The sequence below is a fragment of the Diadema setosum genome, chromosome 11 (assembly GCF_964275005.1).
Source record: "Diadema setosum chromosome 11, eeDiaSeto1, whole genome shotgun sequence".
Classification (NCBI taxonomy): Eukaryota; Metazoa; Echinodermata; class Echinoidea; order Diadematoida; family Diadematidae; genus Diadema; species Diadema setosum.
Window position 1 is genome coordinate 6,573,013 of NC_092695.1, and position 27,808 is coordinate 6,600,820.

Below are 27,808 nucleotides of genomic sequence, written 5' to 3' on the forward strand. Positions count from 1 at the left end.
AGGAGACATGGCATTCAACAGCCCCTTCATGAAGGCTGTGACCACAGTGAAGGATCCCCTGACGTGCATCGTCGCACCCCAGATCACCGCAAAGAAAGACACGTTCTACTCGCCCTTCTCCAAGATGTCGATGGGTGACCGCCGGGAGAGACTTCGCAAGCAGATGGTCGGGGTGCCCTCCAGAGGCAAGTAGACTATGCTTGGTTCTGTTTGAGTCGATTGCGCGTGTTCGTTTCCGAGTGTGGTACGTGTGCAGCCACTGCGTAATTCGCTTCCAAAGTTGGGTGGTTTGAGGTTTCCCAGTCATCTATGGGCTGTCTTTGTGCGTCATTACCGGTGTTTCTTGGCGCCACCGCAACCTTAATTGAAGTCTCTGCAGCATTTACAAGATCTGTGATTGGGAATTTCTGTTGAAAAGCTGCTGTTGTAAAGTAATGTAACATCCATGAGCATGAAAACACTAGTTAAAAAGTGCCTCAGGCAATGCTGTTAACCACAAATACACACATAGACACATGTTTTCTGGTGGCATTCTTTATTTGAATTATGTTTGATACTGGTATCATATTTACAATGATTGTATAAGACCCCTCCCCCCCCCCCCTTAAATTGCACACAGTATTCCACTCAAGACTTAATCACATAAATTTGTACATGCAGAGGAAGACTTTAAACAGATTCATACAAAAAATAATGACTTAAATGTACAAAGATCCGCAACCATGTAGCAAAGAATTCACCTTGATTAACTTGATCAAACTTATCAATATACATGAAGACACTGCATTACACAAAATTCTGCCGTAAACTAAGATCTCATGTCGTAATTCAAATGATCGAACAAAATCCGTACCTGAAGGCATATCGCCTTCCCCCCAATATCTTTTACATTGTCATGTAAAACAAACACAGTAATTGCTGCATTTACCAACCAAAACATCCACTTCTCATCCCCCAAAAACACGCACACACACATACACACACACACATTGTCAATTCCTACACGTAGTATTGCCATTACCGAGGTGCCGTGTGCCGAGCAGTGTTTTAGATGCATTATGGGATAGCTCAGGGGACAAACTTGCCCTGGTTTTGGCTGCATATGCACTCCGGTCGCATTCTTTCTTTATCCAGGGGTATTTTTTGTTGAAGATTTCTTCACTTTCCATCATGTGACCAGCACATAGAAGCCTTGCAGTAGTGAACCGTGACAGTAGTAACCACAAATTAGTAAAATTTAGAAACTTTTAACTCTTTTAAAGCTGAATTATAGCCAAGAAAAAAGGAGTACAACGGAAAAGCAGACAAATATACTCCGCTGAATCGTATGGGGACTGCAACGTGCGCAAGACAACCGGAAGCGACAATGGCACCAAGGAATCCCACAGTGCATCTGTGATAGGGCTCTTCAGCGTGTGCAGAAGTTTTCTGCGCATTGGTGATGCCGAGAATTGCCATTACAGATGAAAATGAGCCAGTTGATTCAAATCATTGTTAGTCATCAAGCGGCCATGTAAGTCCAGATATTCTGGAGAACTTAAATGCATTATCACAACTTCATGTTCAAGCTTGTTACTTCAGCCTGAAGAAAGACATAAAAAAAATCAATTTGGCTTACCATACTATGAGGCATGCACAAAGTATTTTTCACTACTTGTGCCACACTTTGATCATAATTTCAGACTTTTTAAAATCTAGATAAATCTTTGTCATCAGTATTTCTGTGGCATATGCAGCTTGGGTATAGGCTCATTCTCTTGAGACTAGGTAAATGTGTACAATTTAGCAGTTGCATTTATGAGTGTGGAGTTTCCTTTGATAATGTATTTAAGTTTAATAGACAATATTGTTTACAACTGGTTTTACATGGGACTTTAAAGGCAAATTTTGAAAATTTACAAAAATCACTGCTCCCAAAGGTCAACTGTACCTTTAATGATATGGAAGCAAACAATTGATATCCTCCAAACTGGTATAGAAATAAGTGAACTTTCGATCAGGCTTGCCAGAGTGCGTTCTCTACTTTGGGTCAACTGTCAGGAGTCCTGAAATGGACATCCTGATGAACAATTATGATATTACAAATGGTAGTTAATATTCACTCTGAGTACCTAAGAAATCAGCAATTCTAGGTAGATGGCACGATATGATATAATCATAAAAGCATAATATGTCTTTATCAACCTGTACTGTATCTCACTGTGCCTCACTGCCAATGAATAAAATGTCTCTTCACAAACACTTGAAATAGTTGAAATACAAGCACAGTTTTGAGTATGTATCAGCTTTGTTCTGAAGTACGTATGGAGCCAGAATGTAATTCAGCCACTAAGATAGTCAAGTGCTTTCTCTGCACAAAGACACATACTGTATTCTTTTTCACTCTTTCCAGTACACCGAGTTAGTCTGGCTATACTCAGACCCTGCAAGCTGATTATCCTCAATCGTTATGAAACACATGATTTATCTATATTTATGAATCTTCTCCATGAATTACATACAGTATGGTGGGGGAAAGTTCCACAAGACGTCAAAATATACAGTAGGCGCGGTCAGACTGGCAAAAGATCGAGAAGTTTAAGATCACAATCTTTAAGATCTCGAAGTTTTGCCAGTGTGACCGAAAACTTCCCGCCAAACTTCTCGATCTGTTTGTGGGCGGTGTCTCCAAAGCGCGAGGCCATTGTCATGTACAGATGTGCATTGTTACGACACAATCATTAGCCATCGGACGGCGCACTCTTTCTTGCGCGCGTACCAATGACCCAAACTTCGCGATCTTAAACTTCTCGGTCTTTTGCCAGTCTGACCGCACCTTATGTGAGTGCATACCACAGGTATTGTTCACAGACTACACTACACTCTGTCACACATACCTACCAATACTGGGGTATGTGAACCAACAACCTAAAAACATGATTCATTGTGTGAAATATCACAGCTAGTCAATGTCCTAACTTACCACTCTTAGAACAAGAAGTATGTCTGTCAGCAAGAAGTGATGAACTCATGGATCCTAACTTTCACATAGAAGCCACAGACCCATAAGGAGCTGCAGCCAAGTCGTTAGCTTTAGTTTCTTAGCATATTTTTCTGCTTTGAATGGCGAACAGTTCAATTATCATGCTGGCGTAGTGATCCACTCATGAAAAACAGAGTGCAAAAGCACATGTAAAAAAAATAGAATGCAATTATGTCATCAACTAGAAAAGCACTTGGAGAATGCAGACCTCCGTGAAGGATCGCATTTCTACCCATACACACATGCTGATTATCACCCAATATGATAAAGAAGCCTTGTGTTTACCACATCATATCAGTTTCTTGCTGCATGGCGCCATGGAGGTTCTAGAGAATGGAGTCCCAACTGTCTTATTTCCTTTGCTAGATGTTCGAAGCCGCCGCTCAAAAATATTTGAAGCATGTGGCAAACTGGATCTGCCGCTCAGATAGGAAGACAATTGACTCGCGTCTCATTGCATAATCACCAGCCACTTTCAAAGGAAGATATGTCTTTGTGATGATAATTACTTTCGCTATCCCTTCTTATAAAAGGTAGGTGGTACAGACAGGAGGATGCGCGAACAGAAATTGAGCAAAAAATGCTGAAATAAAGATGAAAATTACTTGACTGGGCATACCCGGGCACTAATCTGATATATCTATCAGTAAATAATTATACTTGAAGATTATTCCATATTAGTTTCATTTGTGGAAATTAAGCGGAAAAGTGATAAAAGCAGCTTTCCAGGATGGTACAGTTTTAAACATTTTCACATAACACAGCTCTAATTTACACTTTTGCGCAAATTTCTGGACGGAATTGACTTTTGTTTTACATGCTTTATCATTACGTAAAATTTCATTTCATTTAATAAATAAATAAGCAAAATATGGCCAACATTATGATAATGTTCAAAATGAATCTTCAGATTGCTCAGCAAGACGGCTGCTTGGAACATGATCATCAAAGGCACAAGTGTACCTGTGGAATTCTTTTGTACATGAATAGAAATCTGACAACTGTTTGAATATATTGCAGCCAGTTGGAACTCCAATGTATTAAACCTCCTTGATGGCACCATGAGCAAAGCATGCGCTTAATAAAGTGCACGTATGTAAACCTCAAATACGCACAACTTGAACTCCCAGGCTTCTTGACTCTATTTGCCAAAAAGATTAAAAATCCTTCAAAATTCATTAAGTCCAGATCACTACCAAATTGAAAAAAAAAAGTATTTGTACCTTGTGTCAATAATCATCAACTTTTCTTGTAGGTTATATCCAAATCCATTCACAACTTTTTGAGTTATTTTGCACACAGACAAACAAACAACAAACAAATATAAAGCCAACGCTGACAAAAACATACTGTACCTCCTTGGCAGAAGTAATAATTGCATTAGTCAATGCATGAAACATGTGCATGCTATACACATATATGAACTTGTGAATACGTATAAAAGTATACAGTGATAATACATTCACTGTATACCTACTTGTATGTGAGAGATGCACACAACATGTCGGAGAGCCTGTCTATAGTGGCCACCTGTCTATAATGGTCTGTGCTCTTTTTGTCTCCCTTGGGTGACTGCTATAGACAGGTTTGACTGACTGTGCGGCAGTCTTCAGCAAGTGTGTCTTCCTAGGTTTGGCAAGGTGTGACCTGGAACACAAAAATATTGAATAATTGCCACCACAAGACATACTCTAAAAGTTAGGTGTATACGCTCAAAATTTCATGAGGTTTTTATTTTCGCAAACTTCACGAGTCAGGTGCTATTCACGAATTCAAAGACACGCAAAAATATTCACTCTGATCCCAACATAAATGTGACATGCATGCATACCTTGTCTCATTCAATACTCCATGATCAGGAATTTAACCACTCACAAAATCAGTGGGAAGTCCCAATTCGTGAGAAATTAACCTCGCTAAATATATGGCATTTATAGGAGTTGCACAAGGCCCAAAGTCTAAAGTTATGTTCACATGATAACATTAGTAATCATCAAAATGTTGAACTTTGATGATTTGTTGTAGGTTTTTAAACTGCAATGTGCATCCACACAACAGCTTATCATACCCCAGCCACACGCAATGTGAAGGGGGTATATAGGAATCACCGTGATGTTGGTCAGGCGGGCGGGGGGTCAGGCGGTCGGTCTGTTGCAAAATCTTGCGTCGCGAACTCCTCCTACAGTTTTGAAGCAATTTAAATGAAACTTAGGGTAAATGATGATATTGAGGTATGTGCAAGACATGTTTTTTTTATGTTTGTCGGACAGTGCGTTGCCATGATAACCATAATTTTACCAAAACCTTGTGGATTGAATAACTTCCATAGTATTTAAGCAATCAATTTCAAAATTGGTATCTATGATGATCTATAGGTGTAGTTATGCAAGACACTCTTTGTGTTTGTACTTGACAAAGCGTTGCCATGGTAACTGCATGTTTTCTTCGAAATCTTGTGGAGTGAACAACTTCCACAATTTTGAAGCAATTGAAATCAAATTTGGTAGGCATTATATCCTTGAGGCATAGATGTGGAACACATAATTTTTGTGTTTGTCGGACAAAGCATTGCCATGGTAACCATAATTTTACCAAAACCTTGTGGACTGAATACTTCCTCATCATTCAAGCAATTAAAGGGACTGTACAGTACTGGTTGAGGTGGGGATTCATGTTTTGGACATTCCTAAGTGAGATAATGAAAAGCCTCTTATGAAATATGAAAGAGCATGTAATTTGAAGAAGGATTCAATGTTTATTTGATGAAAATTGGTTTTGAAATGGCTGAGATATCAAAAAAAGTGCTAATAATAAAAGGCGACATGCCACAACTTTATTAGGATCTGTTTGTTTCACCTTGTTTTTGGATATCTCAGCCATTTCAAAACCGATTTTCATCAAATAAACTTTTGATACCCCTTAGAACTGCATGCTCTTTGACATCTCATAGAGTGGTTTCTGAATATCTCGCAAAACGTTAAAAGCTAAATCCTCACCTCAACCAGAATTGTACACACCCTTTAAGGTCAAATTTAGTATGTATGATGATCGGGAGGTGTAGTCATGCAAGACACCAATGTGCTAATATAAGAAAAATGTGTTGCCATGGCAACCACTCATTTTTGTATCAAATTGAACCATTTAATCTATGAAGGTAAAATTTAGTGTGTATGATGCTCTTTAAGTGTAGTTTTACAAAATGTCCTTTGTATTTGTATCGGACGATGCATTGCCATGGTAACCGCATGTTTTTTTAAAAATCCTATGGAGTGAACTTCTTCCAAAGTTTTCAAGCAATTGAAACCAAATTTGGTAGGCATTATGGCCCTGAGGTATAGATGTGGAACACAAAATTTTTGTGTTTGTCACACAAACCGTTGCCATGGTAGCTACAATTTTACCAAAACCTTGCAGATCGAATAACTTTTCCATCATTCAAGCATAGTGTAGTTTTGCAAGACACCAATGTGTTAGTTTAAGGAAAATGTGTTGCCATGGTAACCACTCATTTTTGTATCAAAATAAACCATTCAAGCTATGAAGGTCAAATTTGGTGTGTATGATGGTCTTTGAGTGTAGTGATGCTGGGAGAAAGCATGTTTCCATTTGCTGTAAGTTTTATACTCAGTGTCAACTCTGTAATTGCACAGTAAAATAAAATTATTCTGTTTCCAATTCGACAAGTGCACAAACTTGGTATTAACGTCATTGCCCTCATGACATCACATACTATAAAGCAACACTAGGGGTGGGGGTATTAATCACCTTCAGTGATAATTCTAGTTTTACAGATTTAATTTTGATACGAGAGTCCCACTTGACTTAACCACAGAACCAGAAGAAATTCGTACACACAGCACTAGCAATTAACCTGACAATGTGCGAGGATACAGTAGTGTACGACATGCTCTAGAGGTTGACCCGGAAGCTGAAGGGAAATAGGGTTCATGGAGAGGTCAACTTAGCTTACAAGTTTATTGATTATCATGTCAGCACGATGATAAACCATGATTGGGGACCCCCTGCAGCTCATGAATGGAGCATAGATCTAACAATGTCTTGTGGTTCTAATCATCAACTAATCTTTAAAATTGCTTGCTGGAATGTGTCTATGTTGGGCTAAAGTACGAGCTCATCATTGAAGAGTGAAACTTTGAGCTACTCTGTATGTTTAGGAATGTTGTGTGAACATACGGTAGCTGTTGATATCAGAAGACTGCAACATATTCCATGCTTTTGGTGCCGTGCTATCAGAGCAAGGCAGGGACTAGGACAGCTTTATACATACCTCCAATAGGTTGCATCGGGGCCCTGTTTTATCAAAAGATAAATTTAACGTTAAGTCAAAATAATCTATGATTAACCTCTCAAATCAACTCTAAGTCCACTTAATCTATGATTAACTTCCAAATTCACTTGAAGTCCGTCTTATCAAGACACCCAGAGTTGACATCAACTCCAACTTCCTAAAAAATCAACACATAAGTTTTCTCAACCGCTCCAAATCTATGATTAACTTAACAGGTGATAAATATCAACTTTAAGTAGAAACAGTCTAGGTAGACTCAATTGTAAGGCAATTTACAGAAGAAAGATGACTGTCACACTTTCCTAGTCTAGCTGGGGTCTTGTCACAAATGTTTGTCTGTTAAATGCTAACCTTTCTCTAACATTTTGTTGCGTTTCTTTCATGTAATTATGGTCTTTTCCTTGCATGAAATTCACGATCGGAACGCATTGCTTACGCAACTGCTGCACGCAAACACCCTCGACAGCAGTCGCAATCCCAGCCTGCGCGCCCGGCGCCTCGGCACGCTGTCCGCCCGCCAATCAAGCTATCGCCAGCAAGCAAGTAACCGAGTACAGTACTGGAACTGGAACCGCGTCTGTGTGTAATGCATATCTTGCCAAAGTAAAGAACCCATATGCGAGGAAACCAGTGATTTCTGACGTGCGTAGGCCTACGTAGAGCTAGTTCGGCAATAGATACTAATTAAGAGTTTAGTAGGCATATACAGAAAATAAAGAGTTTAATTCTATATAGCACCGAGTACGACAGTAACTTGAGATCCAGCTTAACGTTAGGCCCAACTCAACTGGTTATAGATAACGTTCAGTGAGTCGTTTGTACTTACCGTAACACGTACAGTAGTGGCGTACTGCTGATTAGAGCGTCTAAGTCATTCTAGAATTTCGACATGTTGATGATGTAGACTTGCGATCTATTAATACAAAGCTGATCTGCGCCGTAGAGGTAAAAACAAGCTACTGTATTCACCACACTCTCACAAGTTTCCATAATCCTACACGTAAACACACAGGACTTCAGCCTATTGAATTAAGACTTGAAGTAATTCTACGTATGTGCGGAATCTTTACGGTACACGCGTACGCAGATTTTTGTTGAGCTCGGGATGTGCTAGATCTATCGACCTACTTTTTTTCAATACAACGCAAAACGGGGTATTTTGCGGTTTTATTGCAAACTTAATACTTCCAATTCAGCGGCTGTATAGCGCTAATACTACTGCGTCGCACTAGCAGACTACGAATCCGTGGCCATGGCAGACAATCATGTTTTTGTTGTTTGTTTTGCTTAATGTATTGTTTTGTTTTTAAGCAGACAGTACCGGAAACCAGCCTCATCCCGTGTTTTTAGTTTTGACTAAATCAATAATTAAGTCATGGTGATGAGCTATAACTATAATCGACTATTAAGTCTCTTCGTAAAACGGAAACTTGCAGTTGATTTAAAGTTATAGCAGACTTCAAGTTGGATAAAGTTAGCGTTGATTTCACAATCAACGCTAACTTTATCTTGATAAAACAGGGCCCTGGTACAGTACAGATATGACTTAATGAATAAGTGCTTGGTACTGCAAAATCGGAAAATAGAATTCAACACACACGTACTGAAGCTTTTTGACATGCACTCATGGAAGTAAAATCGCATGAAATATATGACTTAACCCGTTAGTTACTGAAACACCCAAAACTGCCCGTCCTACTAATCCCTAAAATGCCTGGAACCGCCCTTCCATTTTTATAGTTTTATGCTTTACCGTATTATTTCTGTTTTCATATGGAATATATAATTATGCCATTTGAAAAGGGTCAAAGGTCAACAAATGTACGTCAGAATAACCTGTGACACGCCATTCTCTTGGTACTAAATATCTTAATAGGCTTTCAAATGAACATAACTTATAATGAATAAAAATATACATGCAATGAGGTATTTGATATCATTTAAAACATTGTTGAAATGAAAGCAATATTGCTGTGCCTTCTAGTGAACCATAGGCCATTATGTACAGAATCTTCAGTGGCTTAAGGGTTAAGGAAAGAAACATACACTTCAAACAAACATAGTGCCAGTGTCAACCATGACAGTGCAATTGAATGTGCTGAGCTTGGCTGGCCCAGCTACATTACACTACACTTACTTCCAGGAGTTAAAGGTCACGGTCAAATTCCAGAACAGTGCTGTTTGCATTGGTATGGATAAGGGGGGGGGGGGGTGGGAGGGGGGGGAGGAATACGACCAGACTTTAATAACATTTCCAGACGGATGTAGATGATAAATGTCTGTGATTGTAATAGACCTATTTAGGTTTTAAAACACTACAGGGCTTTTTACACTTGTAAAATTTTGCTTAGCCCCGGACCAACGGTGGGGCTAAGGGGGGGCCTTAGCCCCACCGTTGGTACGGGACTATCCTTAGCCCACTTTCTGTTTACACTCGTTTTTGCCAAAGTGGGCTAGCCCCACCGATAGTACGGTACTATCTGGCCCTGCAAAATAGCAGGGGTTAGCACCGCAATTGCGGTGCTAGCACCGCAATTGCGGTGCCAAGCAAGTGAGTGTAAACAGAACGAAAAAATAATCCTGGGCTAAGCGACGGAGACGAAGTCCGACCCTCACTGACCAATCAGAAACGAGGTAGTCAAGTGCTGCCGGTGCGTGCGTGTACGTGTACAGTACACAGCGTAATTATGAATATTCATGTGGTATGGAAAGTCCGGGGCTAAGAAATACGAGTGTAAAAAGGTCAGTTTTCTCCTTAGCCCCGGACAAGAGATAGTACGGGACTAATTGGCAAGTGTAAAAAGCTGAAAAAATTGGTACGGGACTAACGATAGTCCTGGGTCAGAGAAAGTCCGGGGTTAAGAAACACAAGTGTAAAAAGCCCTTAAGTTATGTCAGGCCATAACTGGAAAGCTTCCAAGATGAGAAGAGATGATTCATTTGGTTATGCAACGAGTCAGGTCCATTGCTATGTCAGTGCATAACTGACTACCAAAGGTATCATTAGGCCGTGTTTATGCTTCCCTTTTTCTGGCCAGAATCAGCGTTTTGAAACGTGATTAGTGCAAAACGCTGTTGCGTTCATGCTCACTTCAATAGAAACGCTGATTCAAAACGCCGATCCAAAACGCACAAAAAGGTGCGTTTACGATCGGCGTTTCTGAATAATCACGTTTGACAGGGAAGCATAAACGCAATAGCGTTTCTAAACGCGTTTAGAGTGACGTCATCTAAACACCTTTCCTGTTCATGTGAAAAAGCGGGCGCCCGGCCAGCCAGTTACCCAGGCCTGTGTAGTTTTCCCATGTACTGTGAACGCATGTCTTTCCCAGCTGCTCTCCCAGGCTAGGCCACCGATCACAGTGCGCGCCCCAATTTGACCTGCCTCTGCTGAGGTCAGCGAAGCAATCGCAAACGCTCTTTCCAAGGCTCGAAGAAAGTGAGCATAAACAGTGCTCCCGTGAACGGCGTTTTGAATCGGCGTTTTGAATCAGCGTTTCAAAACGCTGATTCTGCCTTCGCAAATTGAGCATAAACACACCCTTAGGCTTACTGATGAAACCAAGGAGGTTTAAGAGTTTGCGAGTTCCAACTGCGTGTAATTATTCAAACAGTCCTCAGATTTCTATTGATGTACAAAAGAGTTTGACAGGTGCATTTGTGCCTTTGATGATCGATGTTTGATGCCGCCGTCTTGCTGAGCAATCTAAAGATTCATTTTGAACATTAACGTAATGTTGGCTGTATTTTACTTCTTTATCTATTAAATGAAATGAAATCTCACCTAATGATAGCACATGTAAAACAAAAGTCAGTCCCGTCCAGAAATTTTTGCAAAAACTGTGTAAATCAGAGGTATATCATGTGAAAATGTTTAAAACTGTTCCGTCCTGGAAAGCCTGTTTTATCACTTTTTCACTTAATTTCCACAAATAAAACTAATATCGAATAATCGTCAAGTATAATTCTTTATTGATAGATGTATCAAATTAGCCCGGGTATGCCCAGCTGAGTAATCTTTATTTTTATTTCATCATTTTTTTTTTGGCGCAATTTCTAATTGCGTATCCTCGTGTCTGTACCACCTACCTCTTATAAGAAGGGATAGCGAAAAGTAATTACCAACACACAGACATATCTTCCTTGGAAAGTGGCTGTTGATTATGCAATGAGACACGAGTCGATTGTCTTCCTATCTGCGTGGCAGATCCTGTTTGACACATGTTTCAAATATTTTTGAGCGGCAGCATCGAACATCTAGCAAAGGAAATAAGATGGCTGAAACCCTCACTAATGACTGAAATAGACATTACTGTAAAAGTGGTTTCTTTCGCGGTGGTTTTATTCAATTCGTGCTTTGAGGTTGAACTGCGAATTTAACATCACTTGAAAATGTTTTGAACTCGCCGCTTGTTACAATGCTATTGCGCACATGCACACATGAAGATTCCGCGCATTAAGTGTATTGATGGTTAACACACACAGCGATACCGCGCAATGCAGATACAACTACAAGCATGTTATAAAGTACTCGAGAGACAGGATTTCAGGTAAGCCTACATCTAATTTTAATTTCTATTTAATGAATAAAAGAATAATTGGATGCAAGTTTGGGTTTTCATGTGCAAAATACATGTAAAAACAGTTTGTGCCGACTGTGAATTCACAGATTTTGCCGACCGCGAATTTAAACACATGCGAAAAAGTCGGCACCGATGGAAACCGCGAAGGTATCAGTACGCGAAAGAAACCACTTTTACAGTAGTATAAAAAGTATATGTAGCACCCGGAAAGGTCTATTGATTATTCATAATAAAGAAGGCAATTTCTTTTTTGATCAAGCTAAAAGCCCTGTATTAACAGATGTCGGACAACATCTGGAGAACAAAATTTCTTGCCTCGGGCAGTAAAACTTCAGGAGGGAGCAAGGGGTACAGTTTTAATAGAAACATATTGAAAACCTTCTCCTGGTAGGTTTCCATAACAACCAACCTGTTCGTGCATGAAGGGGGTGTGGTTAAATTCCATGCATGTGATTAGCGAGGGGTGTGTCATTCTGTTGGACTATTGCACATGCATGTTGACTGTATCAAAGGAATGTTACTGCGAGTTTTATCAGATTGGGTTGTCGGGTAGTGTTGGGGTATTTACCCCTTGCTGGCTAGGTAAGAATTTGGCAAAGTTACCGCGACAATGTCCTAGGAGCATTTTGTGGGAACTGTTTTAACAGGCTTGGTAAAAAAAAAGATTGCCCAAGCGTTTGAACAGTTACTCGGGCTTGAAAGGCTGTGTTAAAACATGGCTTGAAAGAGTGAAAACTCAATTTTGCACCAAGAGCTTGAACTTCAGAGCCCAGAAGTCAAGAAATTTGTCTAGTTGAATGTCACAGAAATACTTTTAGTTTTAACATGGCATAGCTTGGGTTTTGTAAAAGAGTTGCCATATTAATAATGATTGTTACATGTATGTTTTCTGTTATACAATGTATGTTGGTGATTTCACATGTTCTTTTGCAGTATACTTGTTGTATACAGGTAACTCAGCATCGTGTTCTCCATGGACACATGCCTTTAGACTTTCTGTACAGGATGTTGTGCTCTTTGGAGGTGACTTGCAGACATTCAAACATACTTAAAAAAAAAAAAAAACAATCCTTCAACATTTGTTTGATTTTGCTGAAGTTGTCCCTGCATTGTTTGCTAAGATGTCCTGTCCATCAGATAAATTTCCCTGTGGATTCATTCTGGTGAATTGTTGTTCTTGAATTTTTTTGTTGTTGTTTTTTGCCTGTGCTGCGAAGTGTTGCTGGAAGCATAATGTTTTCGGGTTGTCCATCCGTCTGTCCTGTTGTCCGTAATCAGTTTTGTAAATCACGTAACTTCCATTTGAGGTGACATCTAAATGAAACATGGCTCTTGTTATGTAGTTATGAGTAAACAAAGAAGTACCTATCAACTTTTAAGTGCACATGCTCAAGGTCAAAGGTCAAGTCAACTTCTTAAAATCTTACTATTTTCCACATATCTCTGCAATATACGAGGTTGGGATTCTCAAGGGAAAGTTTTAGGTGCATGTGCTCAAGGTCAAATTCCTAAACTTTCATTTCTTTCCCCATGTCTCTGCAGTTGCGATCTTACGAATACAAATTTCATTTGTAGAGGGAGACAAATTGAAGAAAATTCATACGTCAACCTTCACCCCTCTACTTAATATTCTCTTGCTTTCAGAATATTGTGTGTTAGAGTTGCAATTATGCTGGCATTGATTTTTCAGGTTCTAGAAATATTCATGGCACCATGTTTTGAATGCACAAGTGGTCTTGTCAGAACTACTCGGGGCTGTAACCATTAAATCATTAGTCACGTCAGTGAGCGAGAATGGTCACTAATTATAGTGACAGAGAGGAACCACGCAGACCCACAACTGTCATCTGAGCACGTGTTTGTTGCATTAGATTCCTGTCGTCAAGTTTCCACGAGTCTGGGGTAGTAGCTGTGACGAATCCTGTTCTCATCTTTGGTGAGGATGAAACAGAGGTTGTACACTGTGCACCTGTCTCTTGAGATTCCAGTACGTGGTATTCTTCCTGGAAAAGTGAATATTCGATGGCTGTACAATTCATCTCTTTGCATCACAAATTTATCAAGCATCAGAGTGTTAATTCTTAGAGCTAAAATCTAGTCATGAAGTGCTCAGTGCTGTACATATTTTGCTAACTTATATTTTTCTAATGTTAATGTATAAAGGCCCATTTCAAAAGAGGCCCGTTGTAACAGTGTCTTGTTACTGAGACAACATCCAGGTAGCATCCGGCAAACTTTTTTTTTTATCCCGTCTGTTAATACTGTCCCACAAACTGTTGCTCGGATGTTTTTGTGGTAACTTTGTCCAAATTCTACCCTAGCCATCAAGGATAATTACTGTGACATTACTGTGACATTACCCTGACATTATCCGGGTAACCCTTATCTTTTAGAACTGTGGTAACATTCCTTTGATATAAGTTACGTTCAGACGGGAGCCCTTAACCTCGAGGTTAGGAAACTTCGAGGTTAGAGCTTGTACAGTTGAACCTCTCTTATCCGGCCTCCCTTTATCCGGATCTCTCTATTATACGGACGCAATCTTGCCGTGATTTTTTTTTTTTTTTTTTTTTATAATTACGGGAGGAAAGGGGGATTCCCAACTCCTTGAGAATTCCTACACAAACACACATGAATTACATATTACTTCCAACATTAACATACACCTCTATTTTGGGGTCTGTTACTGAGTGTAACAATGAAAAGGTGGCAGTGTACACATTACTACATGTGGTGCTACATGGGCTACATCAGTACATGTGTATGTATGTATAAAGCATTGAGTCTCCCGTATCCGGCCAAATCCCTTATCCGGATGAGCCCCATCAGTCCCGACTTGTCCGGATACGAGAGGTTCAACTGTAGTTAGGGACCGTGAAGACGCACTCGTATTTAGCAAACCTCGAGGTTTGCTCAATGTTTCGAGCCACGAGAAATCTTATGGTTAGCGCTCTAACCATGAGCCGCGGGGGGTCCCCACTCGTAGTTAAGCACTGTGTGGACACAAAAAACAAGGAACTCGAAGGTAAGAGTGATCTCGCCGTGAACTCCAGCTCCCCCACAATTTCCCTCTGCTTCCGGGTCAACCTACCACACGTAAATACACCACAAATACACTACACGTGCGTGCGAGGTGAAAAACCTATGACGCACATCACAACAACATTATCTTTTCTTCCCATGCACTTGATCTCTGAAACTGAACATGTCGAACTCGCTACTGTATTCTTTTTTCTTCTCCGACGCTAAAAAATTGTTTTCGACGAATATCTTCATGAAGGCATAAAGTCATCGGTGCAGTGCTATCTCTGCATACCATGACAGAGGAAGCTAGGGTTACACTAATGAAGAAAGATGCCTTGTTAGCAGTGTGGGCTGAAACTTCCGGTTTTGTGGCTTTAACATCGAATGGGACCCACTCATAGTTAGGGGGGGGGCAGAAGCTTTACCTCGAGTTTAAGATTCGTCAGTGTGGACACACTATTGTAGTTAGGGGGCAAGAGCTAAACCTCAAGGTTTCCTAACCTCGAGGTTAGGGCCTGCCGTCTGAACGTAACTACAGCTCAACACCTATGTGCAACATTGCAGACTGGAAATAACTGACACACTGCACGCTGATCTTGCATAGATTGTAACCACTGATCTCTGTCTCGTTAAGATCAGTGATTCTAACCACGTTTTGTTAACAGACACGCGCGGCGCTGGTGGGTGGGCGGGGTAGTAGCATCCTGGACACACCCCCCTTATAGAAACCTACCCACAGAAGGTTTTCAATGTGTGTCTGTTGAAGCAGTACCCCTCGCTCTCTCTCCTGCGGTTTTATTGCCTGAGGCGAAGAATTTTGTTCTCCTGACGTTGTCGTGACGTTTTGCAGTAAGGGCTGTTAAAATGGAGCTTAAAGCCACTGTTTTCCTTTGAGAATACTGATTTAAAAAATGTTTGAGTTACCACATTTGTTGCATATATGTGTAGGTCAGTTGTATCACAAAACATCATATCATAAAAAAAATTACACTAAAGCATATTATACACTGTAAGGAGATATCACTATTTTTCTCAGTAAAGCATAACTGTAAATGGCATTCTAGAAACAATCTTAAAGAAACTATTGTTCACATTATGTATTAAAGCAATACTTAACATTAATTAAACTTATCAACATTTATAAATTATGGTGGCCCTGAAGTACGCTCGGCAACAGGTCATGTGCACCGTGAATTTTGCGACCAGGTCGCGAAATTCGCGATTTGGGACGCCAAGTTTGTGACTCGGGACACAAATTTCATGACCCGGGACACAAACTTGCCGACCGGAGACGCAAAATTTTTGGGTCGCGAAATTCGCGACCCAAAAACGCGAATTTTGTGACCACAGGACGCGAATTTTGCATCCCCGGTCGCCAAATTTGTGTCCTCGGTCACCAAATTTGTGTCCCTGGTCGCCAAGTTCGTGTCCCCAGTTGCCAAGTTTGTGTCCCCGGTTGCCAAGTTTGTGTCCCGGGTCACGAAATTCGCGTCCCGTGTAACAAACTTGGCATCCCAAATTGCGAATTTCGCAACCTGGTCGCAAAATTCACGGCGCACACGACCTGTTGTCGAGCGTACTTCAGGGCCACCATAATGAATACTTTGGTTGTTTCTATCCCTAACTCACATTTTGGTTTTTGTTTCAATCTGCCAATGGTAAATGATGCCTTTAAGATGAGTGAGTACAATGTATATTATACAGAAAAAAAAAAGTTTGCATATGGGAACAATATTTTGTTGCAGACTATAATATGAAAGGAGATGGAACTCCCCTTTCTTTTATGTGCTTATTACCTTCGCCAAGGAAGGAGGAGGCTAAGTGATCATCGGCATTGATTTGTCTGTTTGCAAAATAACTCAAAATGTTGTGTACAGATTAAAATGAAACCTGCTGGAAAAGTGGATATTGACACAAGGAACACGTCATTCAATTCTGGAAGTGATCTGGGAATTTTTATGGATTTTCAGAGGATTATTTTTTTTTTTTTGTCTTTTGGCATATAAGGTTAATGAACTTGAGGCTCAAGCTTCGCGTACTGGAGGTTTAGATATATGCGCACTAAAGTGCATGCTCTGCTTGGGCAAGGCGCATGCAATGATGTAAAAAAAAAAAAAGGCTTTTATTTGGGGAAATTGGGTGGAAATGAGTTGTTGGCGTGGCGGAGGTCTGTGCTCTCCGATTGCTTTTCTAGTTCGATGTGTTAGTTCTGCCAGTCAAATTTTTTTAATGTAAAAAATTATTCAGCTGCTGTTTATCTTGTATGTGATCTCAATGTTGACATGAAACATTGATCTCGATATGTTTATGCTGCCAATCTAATTCTTTTTATGTGAAGAATTATTCAGCTGCTGTTGATCTTGTATAACATTGTTTGATATCAGTTCCCCAAGGAAAAAGAGAAAACTTTACAGATTCCGTACCAGTTCTAATATCTATTTCCTTGAGATTAAAGCTACATTTAGCTTGAGATACAGTGAATGGATGTATGTACTTCAGTTTGGAGACTAAATTTTAACCTAAGAGTGACTAATGAGTTGAAGTGTCGGGGTATTGATCACATTTTCCAAGACTGGATTCTGATATCTACTTGCTTGAGCTGACATTTGCAAGTAAAAGCAAAGCATAAATGTACAAGTTGACATTATGGAGACTGAATTAAGAGCTAATGAGTGTAGAAGTATTGAGATGCTGACTGTATGTTTTCCACCTCCGGATTCTAGAAGGTCTATTTCCTTGAGCTGCAAGTAGTATTTAAATGCAGACTATGAATGTAGTGAAATTTTGGACACTACTACTAAATTGAAGGGTGTGTACAGTTCTGGTTGAGGTGAGGATTTAGCTTTTAAGGTTTTGCAAGATATTCAGAAACCACTCTCTGAGATGTCAAAGAGCATGCAATTTTAAGGGATACCGTATCAAAAGTTAATTTGATGAAAATCGGTTTTGAAATGGCCGAGATATCCCAAAACAAGCTGAAACAAAGAGATTATTATATTAATTAGCCTTTTATTATTATCACTTTTTTGGATATCTCAGCCATTTGAAAACCAATTTTCATCAAATAAACCTTGAATCCTTCTTAAGATTACATGCTCTTTCATGTTTCATAAGAGGTTTTTCATTATCTCACTTAGGAATGTTCACAACATGAATCCCCACCTCAACCAGTACTGTACAGTCCCCTTAAGAGCTACCCATAATGAGTTAAAGTGTGGAGGTGTTGACTGTATACATTTTCCTCCACTGAATTGCAGTTGGTCTGTCGTGGAGTACCATCCCAGAGGTCCTGATGATCAAGATCTACAAGAACCTGTCACTCCTGGACCGTGCCCAGGCCTCGGGGGTCTGCAAGCACTGGTACGACGTCTACCAGCTGCCCGACCTCTGGCACAAGTTCGAGTTTGAGTTCACCCAGGAGTCCACGTCCTACACCAAGTCCACCCCGCCGAAGCTGGTCAAGCAGGTAGTCCAGCAGCACGCCAAGCACCTTAAGTTTGTGACCATCAAAGTGGACAGCCATCAGGTTAGCTTCCTACCAGTACCCTGTCTGTACTTAGACCTGTTTACACATCCCAAGAACGTAATGCTGATAGAGTGTTTTGTTTTGTTTCATTTTGTTTTGTCGTGTTTTGTGCAGTGCAGTGCAACATAAAAAACAATTCTTGGGTGCGGCTACACATACAAATTGCACACCATTGGAAAGTAGTGATCCACATTGCGATGCAAAAATCAATTCATTTAAATTTTATTTTGAAATCCTCACAATGATTTTGCTAGCGCAGAGAGTGAAAGGGGCGTGAGAAGTCAAATTGATTCATCTAAAGCCCATGATATAACTCCCGTATACCCCCAGTCCACAGAGATTTGTTCTCAGTCTGATGAAACCGACTTGGTTGGTCGACTATCAGGCGAGTGTCAGACATGTCGTGCATGATCCTCGTTGGATGAGCTTGGGAGATTCACTGTCTTGTTTCTTCCTGCTGTACTCATGGCAGGCTTGCACCCTTCTTAAACGGTATACATTTTTGTTGTGCCCGCCGGAGGTGCGGGGAGACTAGGGATTGCCTGCAGCCCGCGTCTGTCCATTCCTCTTCCGTCCGTCTGTAGTCCGTCATAACACTACAAAAACTTCAGTAACTCTCTACTGAGGACTTTAATTTCAATCAAACTTGGAGAGAGGAGTGGTTATACAAAGTTACACATTTTGCCAGACATGAAGGTCACCTCAAGGTCAAAGGTCACAGACAGGGGTCAATGAACTTAAGGGCCCAATGTTAAGTTTTTACGGCGCATTTCGATTATGGCTCATAACTTTTTATGTATATGTCCATTTGTTACCAAATTTGGATGGTAGATGTCCCTTGGGGAGTTGAAGGTCATCACAAAGTCAGAGGTCACAGACAGGGGTCAACAAACTTTTAGGGCTCAATGTTAAGTTTTTACGGCACGTTTCAATTATGGCTCATAACTTTTGTCCGTTTGTGACCAAACTTAGCTGGTAAATGTCCCTTTAGGGAGGTGAAGGTCACCACAAGGTCAAAGGTCATAGGAGGGGTCAATGAACTTCCTGGATTTAGAAAAACATTAATTTCTTCTACGCGAATGGGCGAGACACAATTTGGCTCTTGCCTTGTATTCTCTCGCTCTTCCTCTCAAACCCAAACTGCTAGAAATTTTCTCTCTCCCTGTTATCAAGATGAAAAAAAAAAAGTAAAACAAACGGTGGTCAGAGAGTACATTTCTCATCTTCAGGGCAGCATCTTTTTTAAAGGGCATGTGTACTTAGCCAAAGCCCTAAACATTATAATAATCAAGCCCACAAGTACAGAAACCCTACACATCGGATTACTTCCCCCCCCCCCCCACAGCATGTCTGTTGCTTATCTGATAGTCGACCAACACAAATCGGAACCATCGACTGGGATTCGATGCATTTTGTAGGATGATCGAAAGCATTGAACTTTGCTTTTGATGAGTGATCTATGAGAGAAATATATTATCTGTGGAATGGGGTTATAAACTAGGCCCACATTGAGGGTGCCTGGGGTCATGCCCCAGTCATTGTTTCGGTCATGCACATGTTCAGATATTTAAAGGACAGGTCCACCCTCCTATACATGTGGATTGAGTGAATGCAGCAATTTAGTAGAACACATCAGTGAAAGTTTGGGGAAAATCGGACAATCTGTTCAAAAGTTATGAATTTTTAAAGCATCTGCACAGTCACTGCCGGATGAGAAGACTACTACAGTGCATGATATCACATATGCGTACAACGCTATAAAGAAAATATAAAGAGAATTTCACAAAATTTTACTTTTTGAAAAAATGTACCTTTCCTCGACTTGTCACTGACATATGTGAAGGGTAATATTATTCCCCTACCTTCTGAAAGAGGGAAGTCCAAGTGTTCTTTTCGTTATGTGAGAAAAGTGAAAATATGTTGAATTTTCTTTGTATTTTCGTTATATCGTTGTACGCATGTGACATCACAAGCTGTAGTAGTCTTCTCATCCAGCAGTGACTAAGCAGAGATTTCAAAAATTCAAAACTTTTAAACAGATTGTCCGATTTTCCTCAAACTTTCACTGACGTATTCTACTAATATTGATGCATTCATTCAATCCACATGTCAATAAAGGTGGACGTGTCCTTTAAAGTGCTTGCTTGCAGCTTGAGATAGTATTTTTTTTGGTCTCTTTTTGTGTCTTTTTTTTTTCTTGTTTTAGCTGTGTGTGAACAGGATAAATTAAGTTGTGTTTGCCTCTCAATCCCCTTCAAAAAAAGTAATAATTCTTGAGTGTGAATAGGTGTGTTGTCTCTGCATTAACACTTGTCTCTGAATTTTGAGGGGCAAAGGTGACATGCTCTTTAAAGGAATGCTATAATATTGGTTGAGATGAGGATTCAGCCTTTAACTTTTTGCAAGATACTTAGAAAACACTTTATGAAATGTTAAAGAGCATGCGATTTCAAGAGGAATGCAAAGTTCACTGGATGAAAATAGGTTTTGAAATGGCTGCGATATCCAAAAACAAAGTAAAACAAAGCGTTCCTAATAAAAGGTGGGTCCCACCTTGTATTAGGATTGCTTTGCTTTAGATACAAATGTAGCTCTCCGAATCTGAACGCGTGTGGTGCTTTAATTTTTTTACCTTTAATTCTTGTGATAAAAACTTCCGGTTATGAATGTGTGATGTGTCAATGTACGCTTTTATGCACATTGAACGCCAAGGTACTATAGTTTTCATAGATCGTATCAAATTCTGTCTAATAATCTCACGAATAATAGAGTTATTTTCTAATCTGTAACTTGACATAATGGATCGATGATGCCAAATGACAAAATTATGGAAAATGTCCACAGATGAAGGACTTGATGTGGGTGAAATTCCCAACAGACAAAGTTCAACGGAGAGCATGCAAAAATCTGCTTCGCAGGAAAGACCCCTTCGACCTGAAGTCAAACTCGCATATTCTTTTTTAGACATTTCCAGAAAGGAATGTACGATCGAAGATCCTACACTATGTTGGATCTTTGGCACGATTTCCCAGAACTGCAAAACTGGAAGTATACGTCCCAAAAGCGATCAATCAGATATTTGTATCGAGAGGTGATATCGCTTGATATCTGCTATATGCGAGAGGGAGATTTGAAAGCCCACTCTGAGAATTATGCAGCCTCTTGTCTATTTGTACTGCTTGCCAAAAGCAGGCCCTGTAGCAGGCCCTAACAGGCCCAACTGGACTCGGTCTCCCCTCTGATACACAGTGGCAGGCTTTTGCATGAGAGTGAGCAAGTTGAGCAGGATTGTCACATGAGACTAGTCCAGCCACCAGCAAGAGTGAAGATTCACCAAAGGGTCCTTTGGATACCTTCGTGATGTCAAATATTGCTACCATTGTGGAGTAGCAAAACTCATAACCAATTAGCAGAGTGCTGTCTGTGGAAGTTAGTACATACACATTTTGCATGGATGGCTGTCAGGCACATTGAGTTAGGTCATTGGTCAAAATGACTAACTGAACTGTAACTACCATTGTAGAATACTAGTAGCAAAAATCAAAAGCAATTAGAGTAATGTTTGGAGAAGTTAATGCATACTCTATGTACACATTTTGCATGGATGGCTGTCAGGCACACTGATCAGTGTCATCAATTGGTCAAAGTTACTATCTGGACTGCGACTAACTACCAATGTGGAATAGCGAAGATCATAACCAATTGCTGTATTTAGAAGTTAATGCATAACATATTTTGTATGAATGGCTGTCAGGCACATTGAGCAGTGTCATTGGCCAAAGTGACTTTAGAACTAGACTGTTCAATAGAGAGTAATGCATGTACACATTTTACATGGATGGCTGGCAGGCACATTGAGCAGTGTCATTGATCAAAATGACTAACTGGACTGTCACTAACTGCCAATGTGGAATAGCAAAAATCATAACCAACTGCTCTCTGTAGAAGTAAATGCATAACATATTTTGAATGAATGGCTGTCAGGCACATTGAGTAGTGTCACTGGTCAAAGTGACTTACTGGAGTGTTCAATAGAGAGTAGTGCAGGGGTTACGCTTTCTCCTGGTTATGAATGGTAAGCAACAGTAACTGTCGCAGACCTGGTATTTGACCTGGTATTTGACATGATACTGTAAAACAAGGAATGTTCACGTGCATTTTAATTTTGTGAATTTTGCCAGAGCCAAGATTCTCGAAATTAAAATGCACACGAAAGTTCTTGTCTACACTATTTGTACTGAATGTTAGATTCAACTCATAAAAATTTCATGCCATGAAAAAGGCTGTCGGTTCCAAATCACAAAAATTTCATGCAGCCAAAAATGCTGTCGGCTCCAATTCTGCTGCGAAAATATTGTGTTTTACAGTAATTTGTTGTTACCATTCTCATTGATGAAATAGCATGAAACTATGACTGATGTGTTCTATTAATGTTGTTGCTTTCATTCAATCCACATCTGTCTTTGGGTTTGGGTTTCCTGTAAATTTTATCCTGTGTCATTTTACGAGTGAGCACTTCGTTAAGCTCCATGAAATCATCAGCACGTCACTACCTTTGAATCGCTTCATGGGGAGGACGTGAGTGTCGCCTCATGGAAATTGCCCAATGCGCGACTTTGCACAATGTTCTTCCAAACTTTATCCGGCTGTGGCTATGTGACAGGGCATCAGCTTATTTCTACTTAAGGATGTTTACTGTCCAATTGTGCGGTGCAATGTTTTATATAGATTCCAAGCCCCTTTCGTAAATACATGCTTTGAATGCCCAAGATGCATTTTGCCTTTGTGCCTCGTAAGATGCTCATTTGAAGGACAGACAGACGTGTGTGAAATATAAAACAGGAAATGTGTGGTTGGTAGGGTCTATAAAGGTTCTAAAGTTATGTAAAGCCTCCATATTTTTGTGACATAACACCTTTTTTAAAAAAATAATTTCTTGTTTGTTTGTATCAGTGTTATCCTATGTTGTATTTGTAGTCTTACTTAACATCCTTCAAGTTTGACGCTGAGAATAATTTGATTGATGAGTGTGCGATCTGAATTAATCATTCACTTATTTTATCCCTTTTCTAGAAGGGGGTGGGGGGGGGGGCGGAGGTAAAGGTTACCAAAACTATATTTTTCTGTTGCCCCAAGACAGTGTGATCATCCATATGTGATATTTATATTTCATAAACTTGAAAATTGTTTGATATTTTGCTAGGAATTATTGGTTGTTTGATTGGATAACTGTGTTATTCGCCCAACCTCTCCCACCCCACGCTACCCACTGCCATTGAAGTGACATGCTTTAACTCTCATTCTCAGTTTTAAATATGAACTTGAAAGCATCATATTTTTAGAAAGCATGTATATTGATTATTAAAATCAAATGTTACAGAGCTTGGCGCTAACTTTTTCTGTGTGGTGGCCCATTTGGGCCACTAAAAATTTGAAATTTGAAATTTGGGTGGCCTGAATACTGACCCAAAATAAAAGCAAAAGGAACAGTCTATTTTGAATTTTTGTTGCCCGATTGGGCCACTAAAAGGTGAATTTTTGCTGTCCAACACCAATTTTTAGTGGCCCTGGGCTACCGCAAATGTTGAGCCTTGTGTGTATACAGTATACATATTTCATAAAAAGAGAATCAACATATTTTCATTTTTTTAGCATAATGAAATAGCACTTGGCTTACCTCATTTGGAAGGCATGGGGAATAATATTATCTTCAACATACATCAGTAATAAAGGGAAAGTTTTTTGTACTTTTCATGAAAGATTAAATTTGTGAAATTCTCTTTGCATTTTCTTTATGTCATTTTCCTACTGTGACATCACAAACAGTAAGTATTCTTTTTGTCCAGCTGTGGCGGAACCGAATCTTCAAAAATTCATAACCTTTGAACAGATGTCCGATTTTTCTGATACCTTTGAGCCCTGTTTGGTAAACTAGCTGCGTCTGCTCTCTCTACACTGCAGGAGTCGGCTGAAGCTGCCTGCGACATCCTCTCCCAGCTCGTCAACTGTTCACTCAAGACCCTGGAGCTCATGCTGACGGCCAGGCCGAGTTTCCACCTTGTTAACCCAGTCAAGCTCCTCACGCCGCTGACCGTGGTCCTGGTCAACTCGCCCAGCCTCTCCTCACTGGCCCTGGATGAGACCCCCATCGATGACCCCTGGTTGGAGGAGGTGGCCGTGTCCAACAAGGACTCCCTCATGCTTCTGAAGATAGACAGCTGTTCCCAAGTGTCCTCACAGGGTGAGCTTTTAACGATTTCTTGAACCAGATGTTGCCATTAGCAACTAGTCACTGGCTTGGTACATGTACTTATCATTATCCCTGTAGATGTGATTCTTACCCCATTCCCAAATAACGCAATCCCAAATTATCTGCAAAAGAATAATGCAGACAATTCAGTAGAAGCCTTAACAAACTCTAAACATAATTCACACAGTGCTTTTATGGGAATTATAAGAAAGATCCACAGTGGAAGATTGTGTATAAATCCTACATTGTATAGAAAGTTTTGTGATGTAGATGTTACGGCAAATTTTGCACTTTTGATTATATGTCTCAGAAATTTAACATGAGAATACTTAGGGTGGGATTTCACGGAGCACGCGAACGATTTGCGAAGGACGCGAATAGCAAAATCCAGCATTCGTATTTTAGTTTGCAAAAGATCGCCAAACGAACGTGAGGGTTTGGAAGTGTCATCAATTGTTCGCGAATGTCGTTTTTACTTCGGCGAGAATTTCAAAAAAGTTTGAAATTTTTTGCGAACCTTTTCCGCACACTTGGTCGTGATTTGCTCGTGAATTGTTCTCGAAAGTGTCTTTAAACATCAAACAATTATTAACAACATAGTAACAAAAGAAATTAAAGACTAGCAAGGAGAAATACATGTTTGATATACAAACAAAAAAATCGTAGAATACACTTAGAATTAATCTAAAGTATGTAAAATTTCATTTGAACCATCTAAGATTATGTGTTGGAGGAACTGCAAAAAAAAAAAAAAAGATCAAAGGCTTTACTAGTGGAGATATGTCCTAGGAAAAAAAAAAATGTAGGCAAGCACACGATAGAGAAATGAGAGAAAAAGAAAGGAGAAATAGAGGAAAGAAAAAAATTCAACTCAAGACAGCTTCCACCTCTCCTTGGGTACATTTTCTCCCATGATTATTGACAATTTTTCATTGTTCGCATTTCCGTCGCGTGTTCTTCGTGTACGTAACATGCTGTACTTTAGCAATGATACACACAACATTCGCACATACGTCGTGGAAACTTCACACAAATTGCGCAAGAATAGTTTTCGGCTTCATTGTCAGAAAACATTCAGAGAAAAACTTTTCCGAATGTGGGATTTTGTCATTCGCATCCTTCGCAAATCGTTCGCGTGCTCCGTGAAATCCCACCCTTAGGGTAAATCAAGTCTCATGCATGATTTTAAACAAGAGAAGTTCACTGAAATTGGCCTAGTGCAAAATGTTGAACTTTTTAAAATCTCAACTTTTATATTCCCTTTGCAATTCTCAGCAAAGCTTCGGTATGTGCACGTAGAAAAGTTTGAAAAGTTCATCAGGGTATTGTAGTTGAGCCTGGACTCTTGACATAGGTATTGTTCAAATAATGGACAAGTTAGAATGTCTTTGTAGAGATGCAGCACACTCAAGGATGTATACAGTAGTCAGGTGTAACATTCACAAGGTGCAGTCGATTGCAGCCGAGTGCATGTTGCACAGCATTCTGAATACAATTGCAAGAGACTGCACCCTCTGCATCGCCACTAATGCCACAAATTTAAACTTGTGCGTTATTTGGTTTATAAAATGGGTCTATTAACCTTTTTTTAGCATGATGTCAGCTAATAAAAATTAGTATTTCAATACAATCAATGTGGCTGCTCTTTGATTAGCCATACAGAGGACTGTGCAATGCGATTGTTTTGGTTTGTGCTTCAATTGGTGATTTACCATAGGATGACATGCCTTGCCATTATGCTTTTTTGCTGCACACTTTTTGCAAACCTGTGCATATTAGTAAAGAAATACATTTCTAAGGGGACACACTTGACTCATTCTAGTGCTTGTGCAAGGATACATTCTTGAACCCATTTGACAAGAGTCAGTGTTATCATTGTGTCCCGTAGGTATGCTCCATGTCGCCGACACGTGCCGACAGCTTCATGAGCTGAACATCAACTATATGCACCTGAGTGACAACCTCCTCCTAGCCCTCTCCCGGGAAGAGCACGTCAAGCTGAAGCAGCTCTGCGTCAATGTCGTCTGTGAGGACAGCGAGACGTCCATGGAGCACCACGTCATTAAGAAAGAGAGCTGGGACGCCCTCACTAAGCACTCGCCGGGCATCATCCTGGCCATGTGCTTCTTCGTCCTGCACGACAAGGACTACAAGCCGTTCTTCAACTACGAGACGCCGGTCACCCATGCCTTCTTCGGCCGCTCTGTCTCCAGGGACATTCTCATCCGCATGGGCACCAACTGCCCCAAGCTGGAGGAGCTGGTGGTATGCGCCAATGGCAACCAGCCCCTGGACGAACCCATCGTCAGCATCGCGCAGCACTGCAAGAGCTTGCACTCCCTTGGCCTCGGCGAGTGCGAGGTCTCCTGCTCCTGTGTCGTGGAGGTGGCCCGACTCTGCGGCAAGCGCCTGACGGAGTTTTTCATCCGGGAGGAGGTGCTCTTTGAGGACGACCAGTACGATATGGACTCCATGATGTGCAAGGTGTCCCAGTATCTAGGCAGGACTTGGAGCGCAGAGTGTATGCCTTTCTGGAATGAGTAGAGGATGAGTCGAGGATAACAAGTCTGATATGGACTCCATAATGGTCATTGTGTCCCAGTATCTGGGCAGGACTTGGAGCGTGGAGAGTGTACTAGTATGCCTTTCTGGAATGGGTAGACCCCATGCCTGTTGGGGGTTGTCATTGACTGACGTTCTGTGCTCTGCTGAACAGCATTTTCGGTTTGATAGCTGTCCCCTATCCCTGAACTAAACCCACAGTGGTGTATTAACACTCGCGACAGGGTCGGAGGATCTGTCTGTGGTTAAACCAGGGAGGAATGCCCAGAATGTGATGGCAACATCTCATGTTGGTTGTCTTTGTGTTCACTGTCATGTCAAGCTTGTAACTGTCTAAAAGAATTGGAAAATATATTGTGTATGTGTGTGAGTCTCAGTTTGATATGCTTTCAGAATATATATTAACTTTGTGCTTTACGAGAGCAGTTTGTGTAAAGGAGGTTAAGAGAGGATTATAGAACTTCAGTTTGAATACAGCCGGAGAGATAATGCATCAAAATACAACCTGCCCTTTAAGTTTGTGATTATAGCA

General features: G+C 40.4%; 1 protein-coding gene across 1 annotated transcript; it reads left to right on the top strand.

Moving 5' to 3' along the window:
• On the top strand, positions 1–27,808 carry LOC140235087 (F-box/LRR-repeat protein 21-like). The gene is made up of 4 exons (XM_072315123.1): positions 1–185; positions 18,196–18,464; positions 24,426–24,705; positions 26,603–27,808. Exons 1-4 carry the CDS (start codon positions 8–10, stop codon positions 27,256–27,258), a joined length of 1,383 nt encoding a protein of 460 aa, XP_072171224.1. The 5' UTR covers positions 1–7; the 3' UTR covers positions 27,259–27,808.

Bases quoted from the DNA above. Each gene is read 5' to 3' on its own strand.
- LOC140235087 (XM_072315123.1), top strand. From the start codon at position 8: ATGGCATTCAACAGCCCCTTCATGAAGGCTGTGACCACAGTGAAGGAT. The intron at 186-18,195 runs GCAAGTAGACTA...ACTGAATTGCAG, and splicing joins GGTCGGGGTGCCCTCCAGAG to TTGGTCTGTCGTGGAGTACC. The intron at 18,465-24,425 runs GTTAGCTTCCTA...TCTACACTGCAG, and splicing joins TCAAAGTGGACAGCCATCAG to GAGTCGGCTGAAGCTGCCTG.